We start from the raw sequence: 27375 nt of genomic DNA on the forward strand, positions 1-27375 counted from the left end.
ACAGCAAAGGAAACTATAAACAAGATGAAAAGACAACCCTCAGGATGGTAGAAATATTTGCAAACGAATCAATGGACAAAGGATTACTCTCCAAAATATGTAAACAGATCATGCAGCTCAATATCAAAAAAACAAACAACCCAATTAAAAAATGGGCAGAAGACCTAAATAGACATTTCTCCAAAGAAGACATACAGATGGCCAAGAAGCACATGAAAAGCTGCTCAACATCACTAATTATTAGAGAAGTGCAAATCAAAGCTACAATGAGGTATCATCTCACACCGATTAGAATGGGCATCATCAAAAAAGCTACAAACAATAAATGCTGGAGAGGGTGTGCAGAAAAGGGAACCCTCTTGCAGTGTTGTGGGAATGTAAATTGATATAGCCACTATGGAGAACAGTATGGAGATTCCTTAAAAATCTAAAAATAGAATTACCAGATGACCCAGCAATCCCACTACTGGGCATATACCCAGAGAAAAACATAATTAAAAAAGACACATTCACCCCAATGTTCATTGCAGCACTATTTACAATAGCCAGGACATGGAAGCAACGTAAACGCCCATCAACAGACGAATGGATAAAAAAGATGTGGTACATATATACAGTGGAATATTACTCAGCCATAAAAAGGAATGAAATTGGGTCATTTGTAGAGATGTGGATGGACCTAGAGTCTGTCATACAGAGGGAAGTAAGTCAGAAAGAGAAAAACAAATATTGTATATTAATGCATATATGTGGAATCTAGAAAAATGGTACAGATGAACCAGTTTGCAAGGCAGAAATAGAGACACATGTAGAGAACAAACGTATGGACACCAAAGGGGGAAAGCGGGGGCGGGGGTGATGGTGGTGGGAATAACTGGGAGATTGGGATTGACATATGTACACTAATATATATAAAGTTGATAACTAATAAGAACCTGCTGTATTAAAAAAAAAAAGAGTATATAATATTTCTACTTACCTGAGGATACAGAGAGAGGCAAACTTGTCACCTAAAGCAAAAGCTAGTTAGCTAGGAGACACTTGCCATTTCAGGTTTAAAATTCACCATGTTGCATCTTTAAGAAGAAACCTGGAAGCCCAAGATAGGCAATGCTTTTTCTCCTGTCCACCATTACCATATTAGATGTGCTTTTGGCTTAGAAAAAGGTGCGCCTTCTATACAGACGAATTGCAAAAAGCACAACTGCTGGGTGATCAAATTAGAAGGCTTTCATTCCTCCAGACAGACACCCTGAGGCAGGCCTGGCAAGCTGAAGGCAGGCAGAATTTCAGCACCACTCCCATGCCCTCTGCCTGGTGCCCCTGCCTCCGCACAGGACTCAAAGTTGAGTTGTAAATTGAACCATCTGAATTTACATACTTTCAACTGTTTATCAGCTATAAAAATGGAAATTTCATTTGGTTACACGTTGTGTAAGATTAATCAGCTAAACCATGCCTTTTAGGTGGGAGAGCCTTGGGACCAAGGAAAGTAGTCTTTCAGCATTGCATTGGGGTTTGGGTGCCAGTAATCAGTAACATCTTTAAAGTTATTAAATCAATTCAAAGTAAAACAAAGTGAGTAAAATAAAACAAAATTATATATGAACAATGGCTCTGAAAAGATCTGGAAGGGAAGCAAAGGTGAAATGGTATAAAAATTATGGTTTTTAGAAAATAGCTCTATATATAATTTTGGGCCTTATTTGTGTAGTCAAGTGCTCTTTGAGAATTTGGGCATTTTAATTTTCCAGACATGGTCCCAATGACTTTCCTGTGTTTATTGTTTTGGGCCAGTATGGGGTGGAGGATTATACACTTTCACAGAAGTTTGGAGGTTTGACAAGTTGTTGGAAGTATTAAAAGATACACATCTATTAGTAGTCCATCAACGTTTTGTTTCCTTATGATCACAGATTCACTAAGTAATTACTTTCCTAATGATATCAAGTTCAAAAACAGATGTGGATCACATAGAATCCAGTTTCCTTGCTAGAAATTTACTTCTATCGTTTTACAAATCTTTAGAAAAAGCTAACTCACTTTGCTTCATTAAGGATACAATTGTGCAGATACAATTGTTCAGCTGCTAGGTGTTTTCCCACATTACTATTTTCTTCCTTCTTTTCACCGTTTACTACTCAACTGTTTTATCCTTCCTTTTCCCCCTAGCTTGCATGTAATTTGCAATATTCTTCAACCTTTTTCATAAAACTCATTCATCTCGGTTCCTGGAGATGGGAAGCCCAAACCTGTTACTTTATTTCACTGCAGCTTTCACTGGTTTTCCTGAAGTTATAGCATTTTGGAGTTCTCTGAGAACTTACACATCTGTTTTTGCTTCCCAAATAAGTAGATACTTTTTGATTGCTCTTAGGCAATTCAGGCATTCCCCCCCGCCCTCCCGTGGTGCAATTTAAAAAAATAGAAGTAATCACTTAATTTCCCTCTTTCATCTGGCGGATGACGAGTTGCCAAGTCCAGTATAGAACCGGTTTTCTATCTGAGGTAAGTATGCGCGATGTTGGGGGAAATTTTAAGAACCCAAATGGGAACGCTATACCGTTCAGCACTTGAAGCTAATCAATTATTCATGATAGCAGAGCTATTGAAAATTTGAAAATGAAAAGTACCAGGGCAGACCCGATAAATTTAGCCTGCCACTTGCGGAGAGCCACTGTCACCAGTAAACCACCCTCCAGTTCAGGCCGGCTGCAGGACTGTAGTTGAAGTCTTCCCCCCCCCCCGCGCAATGCTGGCCTCCAGATGCTGCCCTAGTCCTGCCAGCGCCGCACGCTTTACCGGACCGCGCTGCAGAGCGAGGCCGGCTGGGGCCGGAGGGGGGCGCCCTGGCTAAGGGGAACGCTGCTAATGCCTCCTGCGCTGGCTCTGAAGACACGAGTATTCGCAAGAGAGACTTTTTTTTGCGCCATCCTGTCGTCGCGTGCGCTCCGGGCTTTTGCCTACTCCAGGTCTTCTTGGGTGGGGGGCCCGGTGGGTGACGGTGCAGAACCTTGGCCCCGGGCGGCGCTCGGGGCTGGGTTGAGGTCCGGGAGCCGCGGCGCAGTCGGTTTAGTCCGGACTCGAGCTTCCCAGCAGCGCCCTCCTTCGGGGCGGGCCCTGACTCTCCGTGCCGCGACGAGTGGGCGGCCAAGAAGCCGGTGGCCGACTGGGCGAGCTGCTGCAAGGAGCGGTGAGACTGGAGCGGCTAGGCTGGTGCCAAAGCGGGCGCGGCGATCGGCAGAGAAACGGGAAGGAGGAGGAAACAGAGCAGATGAAGGGGAGCCGCCGCCGAGGAAGAAGGCGGATCCTTTCGGCGGCCGCTGCAGCTGTTCCGGGACGCGGTCCAGGGAGTCGGCCCGCCTCTGAGGTGCTGGCCAGGTAGCTCCCCACCCAGAGGGCACCCTCCCCGACCCCTCCCAGAGCGCCCGGCACGGAAGGAACCAGGACCGCACTCCGGGTGGCCAGGGCGCACCGCACCCCGAGAGGGGCGCCCTTGAGTCGCGCCGCGGCGCAGGTTCGCTAGCCGACTTGTCCGCCCGCCAAGAAAAGGAAGCGCTGTCTCTTCCCGCTCAACCCGGTTCCCCACCCCTTGTACTCTACACTCTGCAGCGGGCGAGCGGCGCGGCCACGGAGGCGCCGAGGAGGGGCGAGCCGCCGCCGGGCAGCGGCGTCCCTTCGGGGGAGAGGGCGCCGGAGAGAAGGCGGCGGCGCGGCGCGACACGGGATGGCAGCTGCTTAGCCCGGCGCGCGCGGAGCAGCCCCGAGCTGTGGCTGGCCAGACGGTGCGGCTGGGCGGGGGACGCCGCCGCCACTGCAGCCCGGCCAGGAGAGATGAGCGCGGAGGCGGGCGAGGGCATCACTTTCTCTGTGCCACCCTTGGCCGAGGGCGGCAGCTACCGGAGGGGAGGAGCGGCGGCGGCCGCCGAGGGCGAGGAGAACCAGCTGCCGCCGCCGCCACCGGGCAGCTTCTGGAACGTGGAGAGTGCCGCCGCCCCTGGTGTTGCGTGTCCCAGTGCCACCCCCGGGAGCAGCGCCACCCGGTGCCGGGGCAACTCTGGTGGCGGAGGAGGCCGACGGACCACGGTGGCATATGTCATCAACGAAGCGAGCCAGGGGCAGCTGGTGGTGGCCGAGAGCGAGGCCCTGCAGTGCCTGCGGCAGGCGTGCGAGACGGTGGGCGCCACCCTGGAGACCCTGCATTTCGGGAAACTGGACTTTGGGGAAACTGCGGTGTTGGACCGTTTTTACAATGCAGGTGCGTGTGCAACCCCTTCCCCATCCGCCGCGGTCAGGGTTCACTTTTTCCCAGGCCACCGCAGGGGGAAAAATGTTTTTTGTTTTCTTTCCTGGGCAGGAAAAAACAATTTCTGGGCAGCAATCGTGCTTCCTACTTATTTACTTCTTGCCCCATCTTAGAGGCAGCGAGCCGCGCTGCGTGACTGCTCCGGGCGGCCTCTCGCAGCTCTGGGGAGAGTGTATTTGTGCGAGAGTCTGACTGCCCAGCCACCAGGAGCCCGGGGTGCGTGTGGTCCTCTTAAAGAACTTCTGATCTCGTGCATTGCGAGATATTTGCCCCAGTCAGCCTTTTCTACATTTAGTGTTTTGGTTTCTGTTCTGTTAGGTTTGGCCCACATTTTCCTTCTGTATATACCTGTGCCTGTTTTAGATGATGTCCTCATTTTTTCTGTGTACTTTTGAGAGTACAGAAATCATGACTTCTGCCACTCAGCCAGCTGCAGGCAGAGCGGATCTGTATGAATTTGCATGTTATGTCATGATCTTCCCAGCTCCCTTAACCTTAAGTTTAGTGGTTTGATTTCCCATCTCTTACCAGTTTGAAGTTTCAAGTAATTACTTCCAAAAGCAACTTTGTAATTTACACTAAACTTGTATGATATCTTTGTTAGGATTTTGGTGAAAGAACCAAGGCCTGTTTTTTATTACTCCATATGCCCTGATGGGCTGGAAAGTATATAATTTTTTGTTTGTTTGTTTGTTTGTTTTGTTTTTTGTGGTACGCGGGCCTCTCACTGTTGTGGCCTCTCCCGTTGCGGAGCACAGGCTCCGGACGCGCAGGCTCAGCGGCCATGGCTCATGGGCCCAGCTGCTCCGCGGCACGTGGGATCTTCCTGGACCGGGGCACAAACCCGTGTCCCCTGCATCGGCAGGCGGACTCTCAACCACTGCGTCACCAGGGAAGCCCCTGGAAAGTATATAATTTTAACATTGTTTAAAACACTGATATGCTATTTTAATAACTAAGATTAGATTGGCCATTAAAGTGTGCCCATTAAAGTGGTTGCTAGAATAATTCATGAAAAAAAAAATCTTTTCAACCTATTACAGATTTCAGAAAGTGTCACTGCAATTCAAGTGACTGCAGCAATTTGCTATCTGTTAGCAAATGTTAGGGATGAAAGCATGTTATTGAAATTAACCTTTAGCACCCTGTACAACCAATGTTGAGGATATATACATATTTATTTTTTTATAAGTGGGGGCATAAAATTTGATTTAATGGTGGTTTCAAGCAATAAGGTTCTTGCATTTGTGATCACATAGAAGGTTTTATAATCCAATCTTGTTTCCAGTTCTAATTCTCTTCAGTCTTTCAAAACACCTGAAGTAGGCTTGTGTCTGTCTTGGAATTCAGCCAAAGCTGAATATTTTAAGAACAAGAAGAACTTCATGTTAAGGAAGCCAGACTAAATAAACTAGGACTTTGGTTCGGGTGTATTTTACAGTCTTGGTCTTCATAACTGGACATGAGTATAATATATTTTAGATTGGTTCTTTGTGTGGCTTGCTTTTCTAAACAAGAAATATAACTTTTCTAAAAATTACAGCACTTTTATTTTTGGATTATAATTTAGAAGAAGTTTCAAAGAACTGAAAGGTATGTGAGGAAAACACCCAGTGAAATAATAAGTCTGTTTTTATTGCATTGATAGATTGGGTATTTTTTATAAAAGTAATCTTAAATTCTAAGCTAATTTGCAAGAGTTTCCTAACAAGGCTCACGTACTGTTTATTCTCCAAATACTGTCTCTGGGAAAGGGAGAGAGAAAGATTAGAAGGGACCAGACATTTGAAATGTATCTCATTTAATCCTCCAAACAAGCCTGTGAAGAAAGTACTTAGCATCCTTCTTAGATGAGAAAACCAAGGGGTCCATCACTGGCCCAAGGTCATAGGTAACAACTGGTTAATGGAGGATTTCACTTTGGGTGCCTGATTCTAAAAAGTCCGGCTTCGCCCTTGCTATCTGCATTTAGCTGGGCTAATTTACTCTCAGAATCAAGAGAGGGAAGCATCAAACTCATGTGGCAGAGAGCTGGCAGGGACCTTATGAGCCATCTTGGTGCAATGTGGAATAGTGGGGAGGAGGACACGCTCTAGGAAAACCAGTGTTTCCGGGCCAGCTCTGTCCCATCCCACTGCTTTGTTCAACCTGGGCAGGCCCCAGTTTCACCCCTGCCTGTGACATGATCTCTGAGCTTCCTCATTCAGCATGAAGATGTTGAAGATGTGACCGAATAAGGATGGTATCAGTTTTGTCCAAACCCTTTGTTTTTCTAAATTGAGGGCGGCCAAGTTAGATAGTAGTAGAACTTGACTTCTGATTTCTAAGAGAGTGCTTGCTCGTCCTCTACCAGGGTTCAGCAGATTTTTCTGTAAAGGGCCAGATGGCATAAACATTTTAGACTTTGCAGGAGGTGTCTCTCACAACTCCTCAACTCTGCAGGTATTACTCAGGAGGACCTAAACAAATCATCGTGGCTGTATTCCAGTAAAACTTTGTTAATGGACACTGAAATTTAAATTTCATGTAATTCACAAAGTATTATTCTTTTTTGATGTTCTTCCCCCAACCATTTAAAAATGGAAAAACCAATCTTAGCTTGCAGGCCTTACAAAAACAGGCCTGGCAAGGTTTTGGCCCCATGCTGACCATTGCTCTACATCCACTACCTCCGCTCGAAAGTTGAACCATTATGATATAGTGGGAAGAACATCATCCCTCAAGTTCCATCTGAGTTTTCATCCTGGCTCTGCTCTGGACCACATAATTGTGAGTGAGGCCCTTTGTCTCCTTCAGCGGCCTATAAAACTGACCAAGGATGGAAGTAGAGGGGGAGATTGAAGAAAATTTCTAAGATTCCCTCATGTAATCCTGTGAGTTTGAAAAGGGAAGGCAGCAGGGTGTGCGGGGACAGAGCATTGGAACAAGAGTTTCAACATCTAGATCTGGTCCTGGTTCTTCTCTAATTTGGAGCAAGTAATTTAAAATCTCAGAGAAGGGTTGTAATAATTGGGTTCTAAGATTCCTTCCAGCCCTCAAATTCTGAACCTTAAAATTGTGACAGTATTGATTAAAAAATGAATCACTTCAGTCCACAGAGATGAATGAACTGCTTGTATTAATATCTAGCATGTTGCCACCTCCAGGAGATCAGGGTCCGTGAGAAGCGCAGATTCATGTCCTGGTTGTGAGGGTCTACACGGAATGCCTTGGGCTTCCAGGAAATAGCCTCTAGAATCAAACTGGGGAGTGGGGTTCAGAGGTGACCCCAATCTGCAATAGAATGGTAAGCAAGAGGGACTTAACAAGGGCCTCAACATTTCAAAGGGAATGTTGGTGTTCGAACAGCTCAGCTTAATGGAATGAATAAGAACTTAAAGCTTGGTTACATTTTTAGAAGCTTCTGCTATCTTTGTGTACTGGTATCTTTCTAAAGGATAGATTGCAGTTAAAGGTTTTCACTGATTTTTCCCTATTTGATTATCGTTCAACTGTAATCGAGTTTGTTCTTTGACTACACTTGTCATTCTCTCTTTCATTCCCGTTCTGAGAGGAAACTAATGTTCTATCAAAGATTTTATGAAAATTCATTGTACTTACACATACAATACTGTCACTCAGAGATGGCAGTTGCCAGGCTAACAACACCCCTTCCCAGCTCCCTGCATTGCAGGCAGTAAATTTCTGTGAAAGCTAAGATATGTCAGCGATACAGATGTTAGTGATGCAGAACTATTCCATTCAGGTAGACAGACCCCAACTGGCAGGGTCTCAACATTTTTAAAAAAATGAACATTAGTTTTGTGAAGTATGGCTGGTATAGGCTTTGTTATTCCCCTGCTTTGCTTATGGAAAAACTGAACCATAAATCTGAACCATAAACTGAACCATAAATCATTCAGGCTAAATGATTCAAGGTTGCTGCTTAGATCCAGGAGCACACTTTTTCTTAGAAATAGTATTATAGATGGTGGTTAAATTTGGGACTAGACTATAAGAAGCCTTGTTAATTCAGTGTACTTGAAGTGTGAACCCCATTTATCTGTTTAAACATTCAGGAAATTATGTTCCTGCCAACCTAAAACTGGGACTTTTTTAAACAATTAATTATTTAACTTATTTTTGGCTGCGTTGGGTCTTCGTTGCTGCGCGTGGGCTTTCTCTGGTTGTGGTGAGCGGGACTACTCTTCGTTGTGGTGCGCGGGCTTCTCATTGCGGTGGCTTCTCTTGTTGCGGAGCACAGGCTCTAGGCACGTGGGCTTCAGTAGTTGTGGCACGAGGGTGCAGTAGTTGTGGCTCACGGGCTCTAGAGCTCAGGCTCAGTAGTTGTGGCGCACGGGCTTAGTTGCTCCACAGCATGTGGGATCTTCCCAGACCAGGGCTCGAACCCGTGTCTCCTGCATTGGCAAGCAGATTCTTAACCACTGCGCCACCAGGGAAGTCCTGAAACTGGGACTTTGAATACATCTTTCCCTGTGCTAGAATCAGGAACTTTTGCGTTCATCTAGCTTCTGGTAGCATCCTGGCTGGATGTACGAGCATCACTTTGGATTGGTGGTGTTGAGAAGAGGGGCTCTGCTGAGGCAGGGGACAAAGGAAGGATTGGGTGGCTTTAGGGAGAGGAGGAAGCCTGGGCAGGGACTGAGGAGGAAGGATGCTCAGCGAAGGAGGAAGTGATACGGCAGGGGATCCGTAAACACTTTCACCTTCGTCCCCTCCAAACCTATTTATGGGGCTTGACTTCCAGCTGATGTAAGACCCAGGGACAGTGCTCTGCTCAAGGCCACCTCACTCCCTCTCGGGGGGCTCAGGAGTGGATGGCTGCCTGCTTCCCCTTTCCTTGCCCCTAGCCAGAACTTCTCCTGGCCTTTCTCTTAGGCAGGCTCTCTGTATTGCAATCTCTTACTCAGCCTTTCACCCGTTAGCAACAGTGGGTAACAGGAAGGAAACACATGGAGGCTGAAATTTTAAGAACTTAGCCTTTATATTTTCATCTCTATAGTGTTCCCGCCTTACTTGGGTTTGTGATAAAAGTCACCCATTTGGGCCATGTCACTGGACAGGCATCTGAACTTTCTGGGTTTGGTTCCACTTGCTTCCAGCACAGCTCCTTAGGACTTCCAGTCTTATTTGATAACAAAACAAAAGCAAACATAACCTTTGTCTCCTGTCTATCTCAGACTGAGAAGTTCCTGAGAATCTTCCAGCCCACTTCTGCATTTTCTACTTTTAACTCCAGTGAGGCTTTCTTATATACTGTCTCATATACTTGGAGGGAGAAGTATACTTGGGTGGCGTCAGTATTTCCTAAATATTGGTTCCCATGAACCGGTTTAAAAAAATTGAAGACTGACATGAGTTTGTCAACATTTTATCTTCCCAGGTAAGTGTATTATAAAGAGAGAAAAAGAAAACTTGACAACCAGCCAGCTACTGCCATGACTTCTTAAAAAGAAAACACATTTTTTTATGTTGAATTAGGGAAGGCATAACCTTAAATAATAGCTTTTTGCATACAGTAAATGTGTGGAAAAACGCATTATTTATTATTCTTTTTCCCATTTCACCATGATGGATGAAAACTTTATCGTGCCAATTAACAGAGCAGTGTTTGAGAACCTCTAGTCTAAACCACCTTATAGCCCCTTCCTACCTCATCACTGCTTCTTCACCCAAGAAACAAGCCTTAGCAAAATTATCAAAAGAGCAAACATAGGCAAACTCATAAAGAAAAAGTCTAGTTTAGGAAGGGATTAAAAAAATATCCCAGTAGAGGCCCACTCATGGTTTTTCTCTGGGTTGTTGACTTTTTGCTGGCATATCATTGCCTGCCTCCTGTGAGCTCAGAACACTGTGCTTCCTCTTGCTTTCTTGGAGGCAAAGTTAAAATTTTCCAAAAAGAGCTTTACTAGAAAATTGGAAAAAAGCAAAACGAAAAACAAAACTCCAAAGCACAAAAATAACATTTGTTTTTAGAGCACCCATTTCTCATCCCAGATAGTCAACTGCAGCTTGTCCCCACTGGTCCTGCTTCCCAGGCTCCTGGGATCCTGGTTTCTTGTTTCAGTTTGGTTGCCTTTTGTCTGCTTCGTATGTTCATCAGTTGATAGTTCAAGTTGGTTCCACCTCTAGGTGAAGCCTAATTATAGGCTCACAACTTGGCCTTGTCTCACCAGTGGCCGTGGCTGGTGCCAGCCTTCTGGGAGTTCTCTGCTACAAGTCAGTTCCCCTCTGGTGGCTGCAGGGACTGTCCCTTGCTTCCTGTTTTGGAGGCCTGGTTAGAGGCCCGTTCAGTTCCTGTTTCTGGTTTGCGGGATAAAATTGGTTCACTGCTTCTTTGTGGAGCAGTGGGAGGTTGACAAGCACAAAGCCCAGTGAATGTGCAAGTTTCCACCAACAGGTACCAACTGGTTTTGCTTTGCAAGTAGTTGCCCTAAGCGGACCCTTCAAACAGCACTCCGCTCTGCCTGAGGCAAGGTGAGAGTTGAGACTATAGTAAATGAGGTGGGAGTGGGCAGTGTTGCAGGAACTACAGCTGTGTGAGTATCAGGAAGAAACCGGTAACCAACAGCCTTGGGAAAGGTATATCTTGAGAAAACAGCCTCACTGTCCCATAAACTGGATATAGATATGTGGGGAAACTGGCTGTTTAAGAAAGCTACCCCTTATTTTCAGGGAGCAAAATTAGATTTGCAAATTTTATTAGTGTCATAAAAGAAAAATAGGAAAGCAAAGCAAAATTATAATTTATTTTAAAATCCACTGGTGATTCTAATATGTTGACTTCTTTCATTGCTTTAATATATTGGCTTTTATCTCTGGCTGGAGATGTTGACTTAAGAAACTCATCAAGGGCTTCCCTGGTGGCGCAATAGTTGAGAATCCGCCTGCCAATGCAGGGGTTACCGGTTCGAGCCCTGGTCTGGGAGGATCCCACGTGCTGCAGAGCAGCTGGGCCCGTGCGCCACAGCTGCTGAGCCTGTGCTCTAGAGCCCGTGAGCCACAACTACTGAGCCCACATGCGGCAACTACTGAAGCCCGCGCACCTAGGGCCCGTGCTCCGCAACAGGAGAAGCCACTGCAATGAGAAGCCTGCGCACAGCAACAAAGGGTAGCCCCCGCTCGCTGCAACTAGAGAAAATGTGCGCACAGTAACAAAGACCCAACGTGGCCAAAAATAAATAAATAAATAACTTTATTTATTAAAAAAAAAAACTCATCAAAATATGTGTCAGATTATTGGCGAAGGAGAGACGCTATGAGACAAAGCTGATTTTTAAAGTCTTGTCTAATTATTCCAAAAAAGTTGGAAAGTGAGTACTTACATCTTATGTTTTTTATTTTGTAATTTTGTTTTTTTCCAAAAGAAAACATAAAAACTAAAAGATACAGAACCCAGGCTACATTGTGGCAGTTTTCTTAGGGGGACACAGAAGAGAGGAGAAAAAATTTAAATGTTAACAGTGTCTTCTACTGAAAATCCTAGCAGAGCGGATCTGTGTAACTTGAATGCTTCAGAAGTTGCACAAGGTAACAGTAAACATTCCACAAGCAAACCATTTCTGTTACAGTAGGTAATCAACAATGGGCAAAGCAATTGCCTTTGGTATATGATTCATGCAGGAAGGAAGTTATATTTCTTTGTACAGCAAGGCTTTAAAAGAGGTTGTGACCAATTACATTAGTATTTTCCAATACTTTTAGTCTCTTCTAAGAACTCTTAAGAAACGGAAACATGGAGGAGAACTACTCTAGTGAATTATCAGTGGATGTCAGGCCATCTGACCACTGACTCCAAACCATATGAAACCAGGTATTTGCCTAAGCCAGAGAATTCTCTCTCCTTTCAAAATCTAAGTTACCCCTATTTCTTATTTAAAAATCATCCCCAAAGAATTAAGGAAACCCAGGCTATTACATGTCAAATACCTCTTGATATCACATTCAAGTTTTCTAATAAGTTCATTGTGACAAGTATCAGCTTAGAGCCAAGGCAACCCAGGACCAGGAGTGTGATTCCTGCCGTCCAGGGGCCACAGCGGCTTTTACCTCCAACTAGGTGTTTTCCAGTTTATAGTTGGGTCACACTGGGGCGTAGGTGATTTTATGTGGCGAAATCAGAATGATAATGTAAATGTATATTGTTCTATGCAATGGAGTCCTCTTTTGATTATCTTACTTGCTTCAGAAAACAAATAGATGTGGCAGTGTAGTCCTCTGTCTTTCACAGTTGAGGCAACTCCTCCTTGGAGAAGGGTATTTGACTTGGCCAGAATAAATCGACTGGTTGAGTAGGAAGTCGTACTCACCTCTTCTGAATCCCAAATAATCCAGGCTTTTCCCCAGTATACTACAGAGAAAACCATGAAAAAACCAGTAAGATAATAAAATTGGTTCAAAGGATAATTTGAAGAGCAGATACTACACACACATACACACACACACACGCGCACGCACACAATCAGGAATGCTGCAATGAAATTGCTGATAGATGCCAAACTGCTAATGTACTGTAAGGCAATTCTTTTTTTTTTTTTTTTAACATCTTTATTGGAGTATAATTGCTTTACAATGGTGTGTTAGTTTCTGCTTTACAACAAAGTGAATCAGTTATACATATACATATGTTCCCATATCTCTTCCCTCTTGCATCTCCCTCCCTCTCACCCTCCCTATCCCACCCCTCTAGGTGGTCACAAACCCCCTAGCTGATCTCCCTGTGCCATGCGGCTGCTTCCCACTAGCTATCCACCCTATGTTTGGTAGTGTATATATGTCCATGCCTCTCTCTCACTTTGTCACAGCTTACCCTTCCCCCTCCCCATATCCTCAAGTTCATGCTCTAGTAGGCCTGTGTCTTTATTCCTGTCCTAACCCTAGGCTCTTCATGACATTTTTTTTTTTTTAGATTCCATATATATGTGTTAGCATATGGTATTTGTTTTTCTCTTTCTGACTTACTTCACTCTGTATGACAGACTCCAGGTCCATCCACCTCACTACAAGTAACTCAATTTTGTTTCTTTTTACGGTTGAGTAATATTCCATTGTATATATGTGCCACATCTTCTTTATCCATTCATCTGTTGATGGACACTTAAATTGCTTCCATGTCCTGGCTATTGTAAACAGAGCTGCAATGAACATTTTGGTACATGACTCTTTTTGAATTATGGTTTTCTCAGGGTATATGCCCAGTAGTGGGATTGCTGGGTCGTATGGTAGTTCTATTTTTAGTATTTTAAGGAATCTCCATACTGTTCTCCATAGTGGCTATATCAATTTACATTCCCACCAACAGTGCAAGAGTGTTCCCTTTTCTCCACACCCTCTCCAGCATTTATTGTCTCTAGATTTTTTGATGATGGCCATTCTGACCGGCGTGAGGTGATATCTCACTGTAGTTTTGATTTGCATTTCTCTAATGATTAATGATGTCGAGCATTCTTTCATGTGTTTGTTGGCAATCTGTATATCTTCTTTGGAGAAATGTCTGTTTAGGTCTTCTGCCCATTTTTGGATTGGGTTGCTTGTTTTTTTGTTATTGAACTGCATGAGCTGCTTGTAAATTTTGGAGATTAATCCTTTGTCAGTTGCTTCATTTTCTCCCATTCTGAGGGTTGTCTTTTGGTGTTGTTTATGGTTTCCTTTGCTGTGCAAAAGCCTTTAAGTTTCATTAGGTCCCATTTGTTTATTTTTGATTTTATTTCCATTTCTCTAGGAGGTGGGTCAAAAAGGATCTTGCTGTGATTTATGTCATAGAGTGTTCTTGTAAGGCAAGTCTATAAGTATAAATGTTGGAGTCATCTATTCTATAAGGTGGAAATCAATTGTATCTCTACCAAACAATATTCATTTGTATCGCTGTGGACAAGTATTATTTGCATTACTATCAGTTTTATACAACTTAACGTTTATCCCAAAAGCATTATAAAATGGTTTTATCACTAGAAAGACAGTCAAAGGTGCTTTTTTTTTTTTTTAAATCAGATAGTTCCCAGAGGGTGCCTTGACCAGAAACAAGTCAGAAATACACCAGTGTGTTGCTTGCAGTGTCTGCAAACCCAGCTTCATTCATATACTAGGAAATCATCATTACTAACAGGAACTTCAGTAGTCTAGATCACTCCAAACAGGTTTATTTTTTGGAGGGAAAAAATGCATATAATATTTTAGAGGGCTGGCAAATTGCTCTAAGACTCCACACACCAAATATGTTACTTTGATCTTGTAATTTAAGGCAAGTCATACGCAAATGAACACCATGTGTTACTGAGTGCCAGGTGCCGTGCCAGTCACTCTACATGCCTGAACTTATTCAGTCTTTATGAGGCAGATAATACCAGTGGATCAGTTTCACACATGGGGAAACTGAGACCCTGCAGAGTTATCCACTTTCCCAGTGCCACTTGGTAGAACCAAGTTTTGAACCTAAGACTGTCTGATCCCAGAATCTGTTCATTTATAATTATGCTCTCCCGTCTGCTAGAAATAAATCTTCTGTTTGAGAACATTTAAATTACAGTCTTCTCATCAGTAGACATTTGTTGACTACTTAAAATCTGCAAGATTTCTTCCTAAGGTCTGCACAGAATTATGTTAAGAGTGCAATTTCTGCCTTTTATGGTCTTACAGTCTGCCCATTGAATTCAACAATTTAATAAATAATTATTGGGAGCCTACCACATGCAAGGTGATGCTCTAAGTAGTGAATAAGTGAAACATCCAAGGAAATTTTTTTAAGGACTTCACAATATGGATGATTTCATTAAACTGGACACATGAGAACAATGTTCATTACTGCTATAACAGATGTGAAAATGCATTGAAAATAATAATCTTACACACCTGTAAACTACGCGTTAGGCTCTTCACTTTATTTTTATATGAAATCAGTATCATGTTCCAAAATTATTTAAATAAATACCCAGATTTTATTAAAAACCTTTAAGGTCTTTTATAAATTTTGACAAAATCTATTAAATTGACTTCAAGGAAGAATTTTTTTATATAATGACTCATAGAAACAAGTGGAGCTATTACTTGAGACTTAGAATCTTTTTTCTTATATACTGTTTCTACAGTAGTGGAATTTGATCTGTATTTAAATTCTCTTGTATTAATCCTTTCAGTTTGTGAAAAAAATTGAGGCTATTTTAGGTAATTGCAACATGCCAACAATGTAGTATCAGTTTAGGATTCCTTAGGCATATAGTCCATGATAAAATTGTGTTACTTGCTTGTTGATAATGCCTGGGGCCTATGTATGGTCCTTGGTTGACAGAAAATAGTCAGCTTGAATGCCAAGTTACTGAGTGGCTGGGCAAGAATGAAGATAGTAAACAAACAAACAAAATTCCATTTAGAGAATGGAATCTAAATGGCAGACACGTATTAGATACCTTGTTGATGCTTGCAGAACCAGATCTGTGTTATGGTATACATAAAAATGACTAAGGTTGAAATCTGGGTGACCTTTGAACTTTCTAAGCAACATTATGAATGTACACTTTATGTAACCTTTCTAATTCTTTTTTTAATGTTTATTTATATATTTATTTATTTATTTTTGTCTGCGTTGGGTCTTCGATGCTGCATGTGGGCTTTCTTTAGTTGCGGTGCGCAGGCTTCTCATTGCAGTGGCTTCTCTTGTTTCAGAGCATGGGCTCTAGGCACGCGGGCTCAGTAGTTGTGGCTCACAGCCTCAGTAGTTGTGGTGCACGGCTTAGTTGCTCCATGGCATGTGGGATCTTCCCAGACCAGGGCTTGGACCTGTGTCCCCTGCCTTGGCAGGCGGATTCTTAACCACTGCACCACCAGGGAAGTCCTCTAATTATTTTTGAGTCACATACATACAGTTGATGTATGTTAGTTCTACCAAGACAATTTCTAGATTTTTAGGAATTGGTCTTGGGAAACTAGCTTTGGTTGATCCAGTGAAAATTCAGATCTTTGGATCTAGATAGTCGGATTTTAGCTTTTCAAAACTAACTCTTGGGGGCTTCCCTGGTGGCACAGTGGTTGAGAGTCCGCCTGCCGATGCAGGGGACACGGGTTTGTGCCCCGGTCCGGGAAGATCCCACATGCCGCGGAGCGGCTGGGCCCGTGAGCCATGGCCGCTGAGCCTGCGCGTCCGGAGCCTGTGCTCCACAACGGGGGAGGCCACAACAGTGAGAGGCCCGCGTACAGCAAAAAAAAAAAAAAAAACTAACTCTTGGTCAGTTTACTGTTTACTATTTATATACACTCAGTGTAAGAAAAGATTTCTAGACTATGTAGAGTGGCAGAGTCTGGCTTTAAAACCTAATGTATCTGTGTGTGTGTGTGTGTGTGTGTGTGTGTGTGTTGCAAAACAGAGTTGGGGTGTAAGTTGCTTGGCTTGATCTAGTGAAATTCGAGAACAATGCTGTAGCTTGCACGTGAGTTACGACAATAGTTGGCCTAACTTTTCTTGCCCAGCAACTTAGTGCTGCCAATAGTTTACGGGCTTAAAGTACACTTGGCAGTTGGTAAATCTGAAATAAAGTTGGAAAGGAAATGCTAGCCTAGACTCTTAATAGAGTCCTAGACTCTTCTTTCCTTTATAACTCAGTAGTGTAGAACATTTATTTGATCATTAAATATGCCACATGAGTGGGTTACCCAAGGACTGATCCTGCTGTGTTTACTAGTGTCAACCTGCAAATCTGCATTTGTGTTGTTTCCAATGTCTAAAATTAAGGGTTGTCAGCATTATGAAATCTTTGCACAGTCAGCTCTGCTTTTGACTTAACATTTAATTTCCAGGAGTACTTTGTTAGTGTTTCCTGGTCCATATAGCATGTATTCAAATGAGTGATGCACTTGGTCATAAGTTTTTATTTGGATTGATTTATGTCACACCAAGGTATAAGTGACAAAAGTTCATATTTATCACGAACATAGTATGTTTCCAAATCTCACTTTTTAAGGTTCTTTTGAAGAAATGAGTTAGATGCAAAGATGGACTAGTGAAGAAGTAAATTGCAGGAGCGTTTCCAAGCTGCTAACATGTAAATATTCATTAGCGTTCATTAATGACAGGGTTAAGGCTTGGTTTGCTTGGATTTACAGAAAGTTTAAAAGTCCAGACAGAATCCTGTTCTCGATTCTTTGTTTAAGGCAACAGAAGTCAGAAAAAAGGCAGACAAGAATTGTAGGTGACTGAGCTCAAGTAACCTCTGTGTAGTTTTATGGTTACATTTATAACTGTCGTTCGGTGCCCATTTATGAAATCTCGGAGAAGGTAAAACCTTGATAGCACGAGAGTGACACTTTTCTGTGTCAGCCAAATCTCTTATACACTTGGAACCAAAGTTAAGATATTGCTCTATCTCTCTGGTTTGCCTCCAACATTGAATCATATTTTCACTGTTTGGTGAAAGGGAGATAAGTAATGGAAAATTGCTACTTCACAATTTCCAAGCTGCTCAGAGCTCAGGACTCTGCGTTTAATAAAACTCTATTTTATTAAAGAAGCAGGTTTCATCTTGTTAAATATATAGTGAACATTCTTCGTGATTGATAATCTCTTGATTATCCAAGGCTGGTATCTTCTTCTTATTACCTCTTTCCATTCATTGTTAATCTTGGAATAGCCCAAGAGGGACTAGACACCATCCTTAGCAGCAAGTTTGTTCACACAAAAGCCATTGCCACTGTGTTGTGACACTGCTTGGGAATTTTGAACAAAATTGTACTATGATATTTATGTGTTGTCGTGCCTTCATTTTCCCAGACCACCACTATTTAATAGGTTTGTGCTTTCCTATGAAAATATCATTAGACATGTTGGAATAAGTTTGCAGAGACAGATGTATGAAGCAGCCCTGATTTTTCTGTTTTCAAATTCCACTTTTTTGGGTTGGTTCTCCTTTATTTCTTTGCCAGGGGAGTAAGAGCATGTTCCCTAAACAGAGTTCTGTGCCAGAGGATAAGCCAACTTAATTTGAGACGATTTTCTAAGAGCATTAAAGGAGGAAAAAAAAAAGCTATGATTGGAGAATCCAAGGCCCTAATCTGCTTTCAGTTTTCAGTTACCTGGTCTAAATTGTGAAAGCTCCACCTAAGACTTGAACTGGCCTATGAGCTTCTGATGACTTTATATTTAGTCTATGAGAATTACCTTCTCAAGTCTTTTAATTGTCTGCTTTAACCACAGAAGAAAGTATTGCCCAATATTTGAGCTATAATATGTGGTCACCAGGGAAATTCCTTCCTAAATCCAGCATATTGCATAGTTATTTATGAGCTGGAGCTTAGCATTCTTTTTTATTTAAGCTAAGAATAATCATGGAACTCTTTAACTTTCTATTTTTTAGCCCTTCTTTAAGATCTGTGTAATTTTTTATTGATGTTTATGTTAGTCTATCTGTTACCTCTTAAAATAATCTCTTAAGAACTATTAACTACATCTTAATTTGTTTACTTGATTCTTTGGAGTATATAAAGAAAACCTGTCACTCTGTAAGTGTTGCATCATATGGGAAATGACTAAGAAGGAACAACCGAAGAAGTCAAGTCCAATGTTAGAGGGTAATGAGAAATCCTTTGTTAGAAAGGTCTGACATAGAAGAAGCAGTTTCGGGTACTATAAAGGATCGTTAAAGTATAATTCCATGTCTCTTTTCCTTGTCTGTCTTGTTTATCCTGCATCTCTAGTACCTAATACAGTGCTTGGCACTTAATAGGCACCTGATACGTATTGATGGATTGAATGAATGAATATTGCATTTTCCCTTAGTGGTGTTTATGAATTGATTTTGATATCTGTCTTTTCTACTTAAGTGTGAGTGAAGTTCCTAGGTGGCAAAGATCACATTTTATGGATCTTGACATCCCCCAGGTCTTCTGTATCTGTACTTGACCTATAGATCTGTGCTTGATCATGAAGTGGCCGCACTTACTGAATTCAGTGAAAATCAACCCTTCTGTTGAGGGGCTCACAGTCCAGTGCAGGAGACCAGCTATAAAGATAGAGTAGGGGCTTCCCTGGTGGCACAGTGGTTGAGAGTCCATCTGCCGATGCAGGGGACACGGGTTCGTGCCCCAGTCCGGGAAGATCCCACAAGCTGCGGAGCGGCTGGGCCCGTGAGCTATGGCCGCTGAGCCTGCGCGTCGGGAGCCTGTGCTCCACAACAGGAGAGGCCACAACAGTGAGAGGCCCGCGTACCGCAAAAAAAAAAAAAAAAAAAAAAAAAATAGAGTAGGCTATGCTGATTGCTGATTGCTAATTGCTATATTAGAAGTTTATTTAAAGTGCTTTGAGAACATAAGTGACAGAGGATTCTTCTGGGGAAGAGGAGAGTGTGGAGGAGGTTGGCTAAGGCTTTGGATAGAAGATGATATTTGAATTGGGTTTTGAAGGATAACAGTGAAAGCACTTATTACATGCCAGGCATTTTAAATTCTGAGAATAAGTGAGACTCCCCAAAAGAAAGAGGTAGAATAAAAAGAGGGCCTATGGTGGAACAGAGACAACACCAGCATTTAAAGATGGACAGAGGAAGGCATCAACTCGTGAGAAAGCAAACTGGTCAAGAGGTAAGACAAGGGACGGGGGAAAGTTCAGAGAGTGGAAGAGAGAGGAAAAGAGTGAGCTAGCTGAGAGCGACAGGAAGAGGTCAGAAGTCAGTAAAGTTGGATGTTTCAGAGAAATAGCTGGACTTGGAGATTAGAAAGCCCCTGATAACTTTTGCCAGAGCAATTTCAGGAGAGTAGGTGGCGGTGGTTGTCTGGAATAGTGTCTTTGAGTGATTGCTGGTGAACAACAGGAGGCGTATGACCAAGAGTAGTTTTTAAAGAAGTGTGTTGCAAATGAACCCGTCTACGAAACAGACTCACAGACCTAGAGAACAGACTTGTGGTTGCCAACGGGGCGGGGCTGGGGGAGGGGTGGGCCGGGAGTTCAGGTTTTACAGCTGCAAACTGTTACATACAGCGTGGATAAACAACAAGGTCCTACTATCTAGCACGGGGAACTGTATTCGATATCCTGAGATAAACCATAATGGAAAAGAATATGAAAAAAGATGTATATATATGTATAACTGAATCACTTTGCTATACAGCAGAAATTAACACAACTTCATAAATCAACTATACTTCAATTTAAAAAAATAGATAAATAAAAATAATTTAAAAAAATAAACCAATGTGTTGGTGAGAGAAGCAGAAAGAGAAGGCAGCTGCTGGCAGCAGTGTACCCTGCTCCCAGGCTAAGGGACCTTGCCTGGTCCTGCTGGTGTTTATGCCTTAGAGACACGATGAGGTCAGTAAGCCTTTGTGGGCTCAAGTATTATTTAACATTGTTTCTGGGGGAACGTGGAATACAAATTCCCAACCACCTTCTTCCAGAAAGAACTTCGGAGTGTGACCCTTTGTAAATGTACTTGTTTTCTTGGCTAATTGTAATTAGCTGAAAATAGAGTTGCTTTTCCTTGTGAAATTCTGTAACTTAGATAATAAATTTGAATTCACTGTGATACAGCTTAAGTTGAGTGTTCTTTACTGGTGGAACTCAGTTTACAGAAGTGTTGGACTTGTTCAGGAGGTGAAAGTGTTCACTAAGAAAATGGATAGCTCAGGCTAGGTAAGTTTTTCATTCTTTTCTCTCCAATGGCTGGATTTCATAGGTTTTTGAAGCTCAAAGAATAAGAACTGAGATCAAAAATGCTTTTGTTATTTCCTCAGCCACTTGAAACACTTCATTGCATATAACACTGGCCACTTTTAAGTAAAAATGATTCTTTCTTTAAAAGAGATCTTTTTTACTTAGTGCCATCTCACTTCGTAAACCTACACTGGAAACAAATTTTTTAAAAACTCTGACTGCTTTTTAGGCTTTCTTCACCTTAGGTTCCAGTCACTCCTGAGTGGAGAGCTGCTCTGACTACAGTACTGGTATAAACCCTGGATTACTTTGAAGGTGCTCTCACTACCAGACAGGCTCCTTCCCTTGTATTCTTTGTCTATTTGTCCATTCCAAAAGAAGCTCTCCCCCCTCAAAAAAAATCTTATCTGAATAGTTACTATTGCTTTACTGGCTTATCTTGGAATCATCTCCCTTCAGCCTTATCTTTTATGCATCCAGTGAAGGACACATGTGTCTGATGTTGACTCATGTTTCTGATGATAACCCCTTAGCTCTTTCGTGTAATACTTACTGGAATAGGAGAGAGAAGGGACACATTTACTTACAAACATTTGCTTAGAAACATTTCGTTTACCTAAGGATGACTTTACCAAGGATTAAGTTCTCTCTCTCTCTCTCTTTCTTTCTCCCTCTCTCTGTCTCTCTTTCTTCCTTTCTCTTTCTTTCCTTTAGTAAAAAACCATTACAGAGCCCAATCTTTTAAAAACTTGTTTCGAAAATCAGTTCTCAGGGTGAAACTTGAATTTTCTAAAAGAGCATTTCCAAAGAAAACATATTTTAAAATATTGGGTTGTCAAGATAGTACAGAATCTTCTAATAGTAATAATAATATTATTATTATTTGATAATAATAGTGGTAATTACAATAAATAAAAAGATTAGAGTAGAAAGGTTTAGTTGTACAGGTTTCTAGTAACAATATGGGGGATTAGGTGGATTTCATTCCTTTAGTCCCTGTGAAATGAACAAAATGCCTTTTTGGGTGTCAGATGTTTCCCTACTATGTCTTTTTAGCTCAGAACTCCCTAGCTGTAGCTTTAACTGTCTGATGTATACTCCACATCTGCTGTGATCCCACAGATAACCTTCAAACTCATTTCCCTACAGAAATTGGTCCCCTCCTCTAGTTCCTAACATCTCATTAAATGGCACTCAATTGGGACTTCCCTGGTGGTCCAGTCATTAAGAATCTGCCTTCCAGTGCAGGGGACGCGGGTCCCCTCTCTGGTCAGGGAACTAAGATCCCACATGCTGCTGGGCAGCTAAGCCTGCGTGCCGAACTAGAGAGCCCACGTGCTGCAATTACTGAGCCCGCACACTGCAACTACTGAGCCCAAGTGCTCTAGAGCCCATGTGCCACAACTAGAGAGAAGCCTGCACGCTGCAATGAAAGATCCTACATGCCACAATGAAGATCCTGCGTGCCACAACTAAGACCCAATGCAGCCAAAAAAAGAGAGAAAAAGAAAAATGGCACCCAATTTTCAAAACCAGATTCTTTTTTAATTTATTTTATTTTATTTTATTTTTTTGCGGTACGCGGGCCTCTCACTGTTGTGGCCTCTCCCGTTGTGGAGCACAGGCTCCGGACGCACAGGCTCAGCGGCCATGGCTCACGGGCCCAGCCGCTCCGCAGCATGTGGGATCTTCCTGGACCGGGGCACGAACCCGTGTCCCCTGCATCGACAGGCGGACTCTCAACCACTGCGCCACCAGGGAAGCCCTCAAAACCAGATTCCTTTAAAATAATCATGAATTATATACATGTTAAGAATATCAGTCCTTTGTTTTTCCCAATGTATTACTTTATTTCCCTAGTTTGATGTTTAGTTTAATTTTTGTCTTAATTCTTCACATATTTTTATAGTCAAAACTATTATCTTTTGTGAATTCTACTGTTGCTTTTAAGTGTAGATTCTTGCTTTATCTGTAGATCTGAGAATTATTTATTTGTACTTTTTTCTAGAAAATTTAAGACTTTCTTTTACACTTCCTCCTCCATCTTGAGTTAATTTTGTTGTAATGATGTAGGAAAAGTAATGTGTCTGTATGCCAATGTACTGCGATTCACAAAAGGAAACAACTTGTGAGCTAAGTGAAATTTAGCAACATGACATTTCTTTAAATAGCACTTACTGTTTGTTCATGCATGTCTGAACTACATCCGTTATTTCTGTAAGTGACCTTGTCTCTTGCTCTTAATATTACCTAATGCCTCCAGCCCATTTCTCGGAGGGAAAGATACCCCTTACATGGCTTCCCCTCCCCTTGGGGGAAGAGGCAAACTTAGTAACAGTCATTTAGTTTTTACTTTACAGAAGTCATTTACTTTTTAGTGTAGCACATTGATGTGCTTAGAGTTAGCGTTATTGCTGTATGTAGTAGCCGTCTGCTCCAAACATCCCGTTTTTCCTCATTTATTCATTCGTTCATTTGTTCATTCATTCAATAAACATTGGTTGGGTCTGCATCGTGTGCCAGACTTTGGAGAGAGAAAGTGGCTGGGACATAGTCCTCGCCCACAAAATACTCAGGTGGTGGTTGGTCTTCACTCTCCCATCTCCTCACCATTTGTTTTTCTGTTTACTGTTTCCCCATCCCACTTCTGTATATTTATCTCTTCTTTTTATTTTTTTTTATTTTTTTCAATCTATTTTTAAAATTGAGATTATAACATAGACCATAAATGCACTTTTTAAAAGTGTCGAATTCAGTGGTTTTTAGTAGATTTACGAAGTGTGCCGCCGTCGTCAATATTTAATTCCAACACATTTTTATCACCTCAAAAATAAACCCTGTATCCATTAACAGTCACTCCCATGTCCCTTTCCCCTCAGTCCCTGGCACCTACTCTCTTTGGTCTCTCTGAATTCGCCTCTTCTAGATATTTCATATAAATGGAATCATACAGTATGTGGCATTTTGTGTCTGGCTTCTTTCACTTAGCATCATGTCTTCAAGCTTCATCCATGTTGTAAACAGGTGTCGATACTCCATGCCTTTTTCTGGCTGGATACTATTCCACTGTGTGGGTATATAACATATTTTGTTTATTCATCTGTTGATGGACATTTGGGTTGTTTCCACTTTTTGTCTACTATGAATAAAGCTACAGTGAACAGGTATATACAAGTTTTCAGTTCTCTTAATTATATACCTAGGGGTGGAATTGCTGGTTCACATGGTAACTGAACTTTCTGAAGAACCATTGAAACACTTTCTAAAACGGCTGTATCATTTTCTGGTACCACCAACAATGTATGAGGGCTCTAGTTTATCTCCATCCTTACTGATGCATGTTATTGTCTGTCTTTTTGATTCTAGCCATCCTAGTGGATATGTAGTGGTACCGCATTGTGGTTTTGACTTGTATTTTCTTAATGACTAATGATGTTGAACACTTTTTCATGTGTTTATGGCCATTTGTATATCATTTTTTTGAGAACTGTCTCATCAGATCTTTTGCCCATTTTAAAATTCATCTTACTGAGTTGTAATAATTCTTTACATATTCTGCATATAAGTCTCTTATCAGATATATGATTTGCAAATATTTTCTCCCATTTTGTGGGTTTTTTTTTTTGATAGTATCTTTTGAAGCACAAAAGTTTTAAATTTTGATAAAGTCCCATTTATCTATCTTTTCTTTTGTTGCTTGCACTTTTGGTGTCTTAACATAAGAAACTGTTGCCCAATCTGAGGTCACGAAGACTTACACCTATATTTTCTTCTAAGAGTTTTATAGTTTTTGCTCTTGAATATAGGTCATTGATCCTTTCTGAGTCAGTTTTTATATAACATGTGAGGTAAGGGTCCAGCTTCATTCTTTTGCATGTGGATATCCAGTTGTCTCAGCACCAGTTATTGGAAAGACCATTCATTCTTTCATCATTGAATTTTCTGGCGCTCTTGCCAAAAATCAGTTGACTATAAAAGCATGAGTTCATTTCTTGATTCTGTTCCATTGATCTGTATGTTTATCCTTATGCTAGTATTGTATAGTCTTGATTACTTGAACTTTGTATTAAGTCTTGAAACGGAAGGAACTTTGAAAAGGAGTATGAGGCCCCCAACTTTGTTCTTCTTTTTCAAGACTGTTTTGGCGATTTTGGTTCTCTTTGTATTTCCATATGAATTTTAAGCTCGTTCATTTTTGCAAAAAAGACAGTTGGGCCTTCTTACTATTTTTAACTGTCCTTGATATCCTTTCCTTTCTCTTTAAAATGTTTCCCTTCCTGTTTCTCTTGCCTTTCTTGGCTTTTGTGACAGCCAGTCTCAACTTTTGCTTTTTATTTATTGGCTATTGGACTGATCATGGAACCATGGATTGCAGAGTTTTCAGGTTTTGGGCATTTATTGTCATTGTCGTACTCAGGGTTGGATAGATTTCACTTCCTCCCTGGCTTCTTTTCCTCCTTTCTTTGTTTCCTTTCTCTTTTCCTTCTTCCCTCCTTCCTTTCATCCTTCCTTCTTGTGGGTTTGGCACTTATCAGAATGAGGGATGTTGGTAGAGTCTGACTTCAGAATAAATGGGGAATCACTACTTACCTCTGTCTGCTTATTACTTAAAATTTAAATATTTAAATGTGAAAAGTCAAATATTTCTTGAATTGTGGTGATAAACTTATGATTTGGTTTCTTATACAAAAAATAGAAAATCTGGTTTTTATAAGAAAAAAACATTAAAATGTTAATTTTCCTATAACATACTTGTTAGTCCATGCTCTCTTTAAAAATAATCCCAGTCTGTAAATATTTCCAGGTTTAGCACTCTGTGTTTTGCAGACAACATCTTAGTGTTAAGATATTAGATGAAGGAATGGAGTTTATTATAGGTTTAACCTGCCCAGTATGGTCTTATGTTGGTGTAATGTGAAACCTTCTCTGAACTGTTGCCTTAACTTGGGCAATCACATTGACAAGCTCTTTGCTCTGTAAATCTCTTAATGACCTCTCTCCCCAACCACAGATTCCAACCTGTCTAGTTCTGTTGAGCCAGATATCCTACTACCTAGTACCCTAAAACGCAGTTGTTGACTGCTGTGTCTGGTAATGAAGGGAAGAGTCAAAACTCCGGTAATCTATCAGTCTGTTCGTTACCATGGGTGAATCAAGGTAAATCGGGTGTGGAAGTACGGAACAGCAAGGGCACAGACTTGACCTACTTGGCTATGAGACCAGTGGTGCCCAGCTGTTTTAGTTTTTAAATTGTGAAGGATGACCCAGAGGTCATCCTTACGGTCAATTCTTTGCTGAGTTATTGCTTGGCCTTGTTCGAAGGGGAAACTAGAACTTCAACTCAGAAACACACCCTGCAGAACAGTTGGTGTGGATTTGCGGGTGAGGTATTTAAGCGGACAGTGTCTGACTGCTCCCCGGGGTGGGGATGGGGGTTCTGGCTTTACCTGCAGCTTCCTTGGTTTTATGCTGTACCAGGTAGATTCCTGCCCACCTCATGACCTGTGGCACAGCTGGGAGGGCTCATCAGGGTTAGGGACTGTTTCTTGGAATGTTCACATTGGGGATTTCTGTCTCCACTGATCAGAGGACTAGAAAAAAAAATCATGTCTTCCTCATGAAGGGAGGGAAGCCATATACTGTAATGATGGAAACGTGGACTGTGGCTCTGACAGACCTCTGTGTTTGAGCTTTGACCCTGCCACTTACTGGTTCTGTGTTCTTCTCTAAGCTTTATTTTCTCGTCTGTAAGACGGAGGTCAAAACAGTCACTGCCTTATAGATCTACTGAGAAGGTTAGATGGGATCGTGCAGGCAAGGATCTTTGCACAGTGCCAGGCAGGTCGTAGACTGTTGGAATAAAAAGGACTTTAGAGACCATTTAATCCAGTACTTAATCTGATGCTTGAATCTAACAAGAGGCTCTTAGATGCACTTTTATTATGTTGCTATATTGCCTTATAAATTTGATTGTCATGGTGGTGGGGACATCTAATGATGACTCCTGACTTTGTTAAGATACTGTTTAAAAAGTTCCCCATTGCCTGGGCATTTGGGGCTGGGAGAGCGACGCAGTCCTGGAAGCAGATGTGTGGCAGTCGTGGTGCCCAAAGTGACAGATTTTCAGGGAGCCCCAAGGTGACCCCACAGAGTTCACACATTTCAGTTCCCGAGACATGGTGGGAAGAACACATGCTTTAGGGTTAGGAGGCTTGCTTTGAGTTTCAGTTCTGCCTCACATATCCTCTCTGCGATGAGAAAGCCTATAGTTACCATCGTTTTGAGGATTAACCGAGAAAGTAGACAGGAAAGGAGCGGGCAACATTTATATATTCACAGTGACGATTTATTATTTTGAGAAGTGTGTGTTTCACTTTTCTGTGTGCTGCATACTAAACCGTACAAAATACAGTGGCTTCTAACAACAATCTGTTATTAT

The 27375-nt window shown here is 41.9% G+C and overlaps 1 protein-coding gene across 3 annotated transcripts in view; it reads left to right on the top strand.

The window, feature by feature from the left end:
- The first annotated feature begins 2449 nt into the window (after positions 1-2449).
- The window catches only part of MAP3K5 (mitogen-activated protein kinase kinase kinase 5), a 215933-nt gene continuing 191007 nt past the window's right edge, over positions 2450-27375 (top strand). Inside the window, exon 1 of one of the 3 annotated variants that reach the window (XM_067701965.1) lies at positions 2450-2508. Coding sequence is in view for 2 of the 3 variants with exons in the window: in XM_067701964.1 (XP_067558065.1) it covers positions 3835-4258 (424 nt within the window). In the remaining variant the exon portion in view is untranslated. Of the gene's footprint in view, positions 2509-3397; positions 4259-27375 lie in introns of those variants that run through there. The other 2 variants (XM_067701964.1, XM_067701966.1) reach the window with 2 other exon arrangements.

The sequence above is a fragment of the Pseudorca crassidens genome, chromosome 13 (genome assembly GCF_039906515.1).
Source record: "Pseudorca crassidens isolate mPseCra1 chromosome 13, mPseCra1.hap1, whole genome shotgun sequence".
NCBI lineage: Eukaryota > Metazoa > Chordata > Mammalia > Artiodactyla > Delphinidae > Pseudorca > Pseudorca crassidens.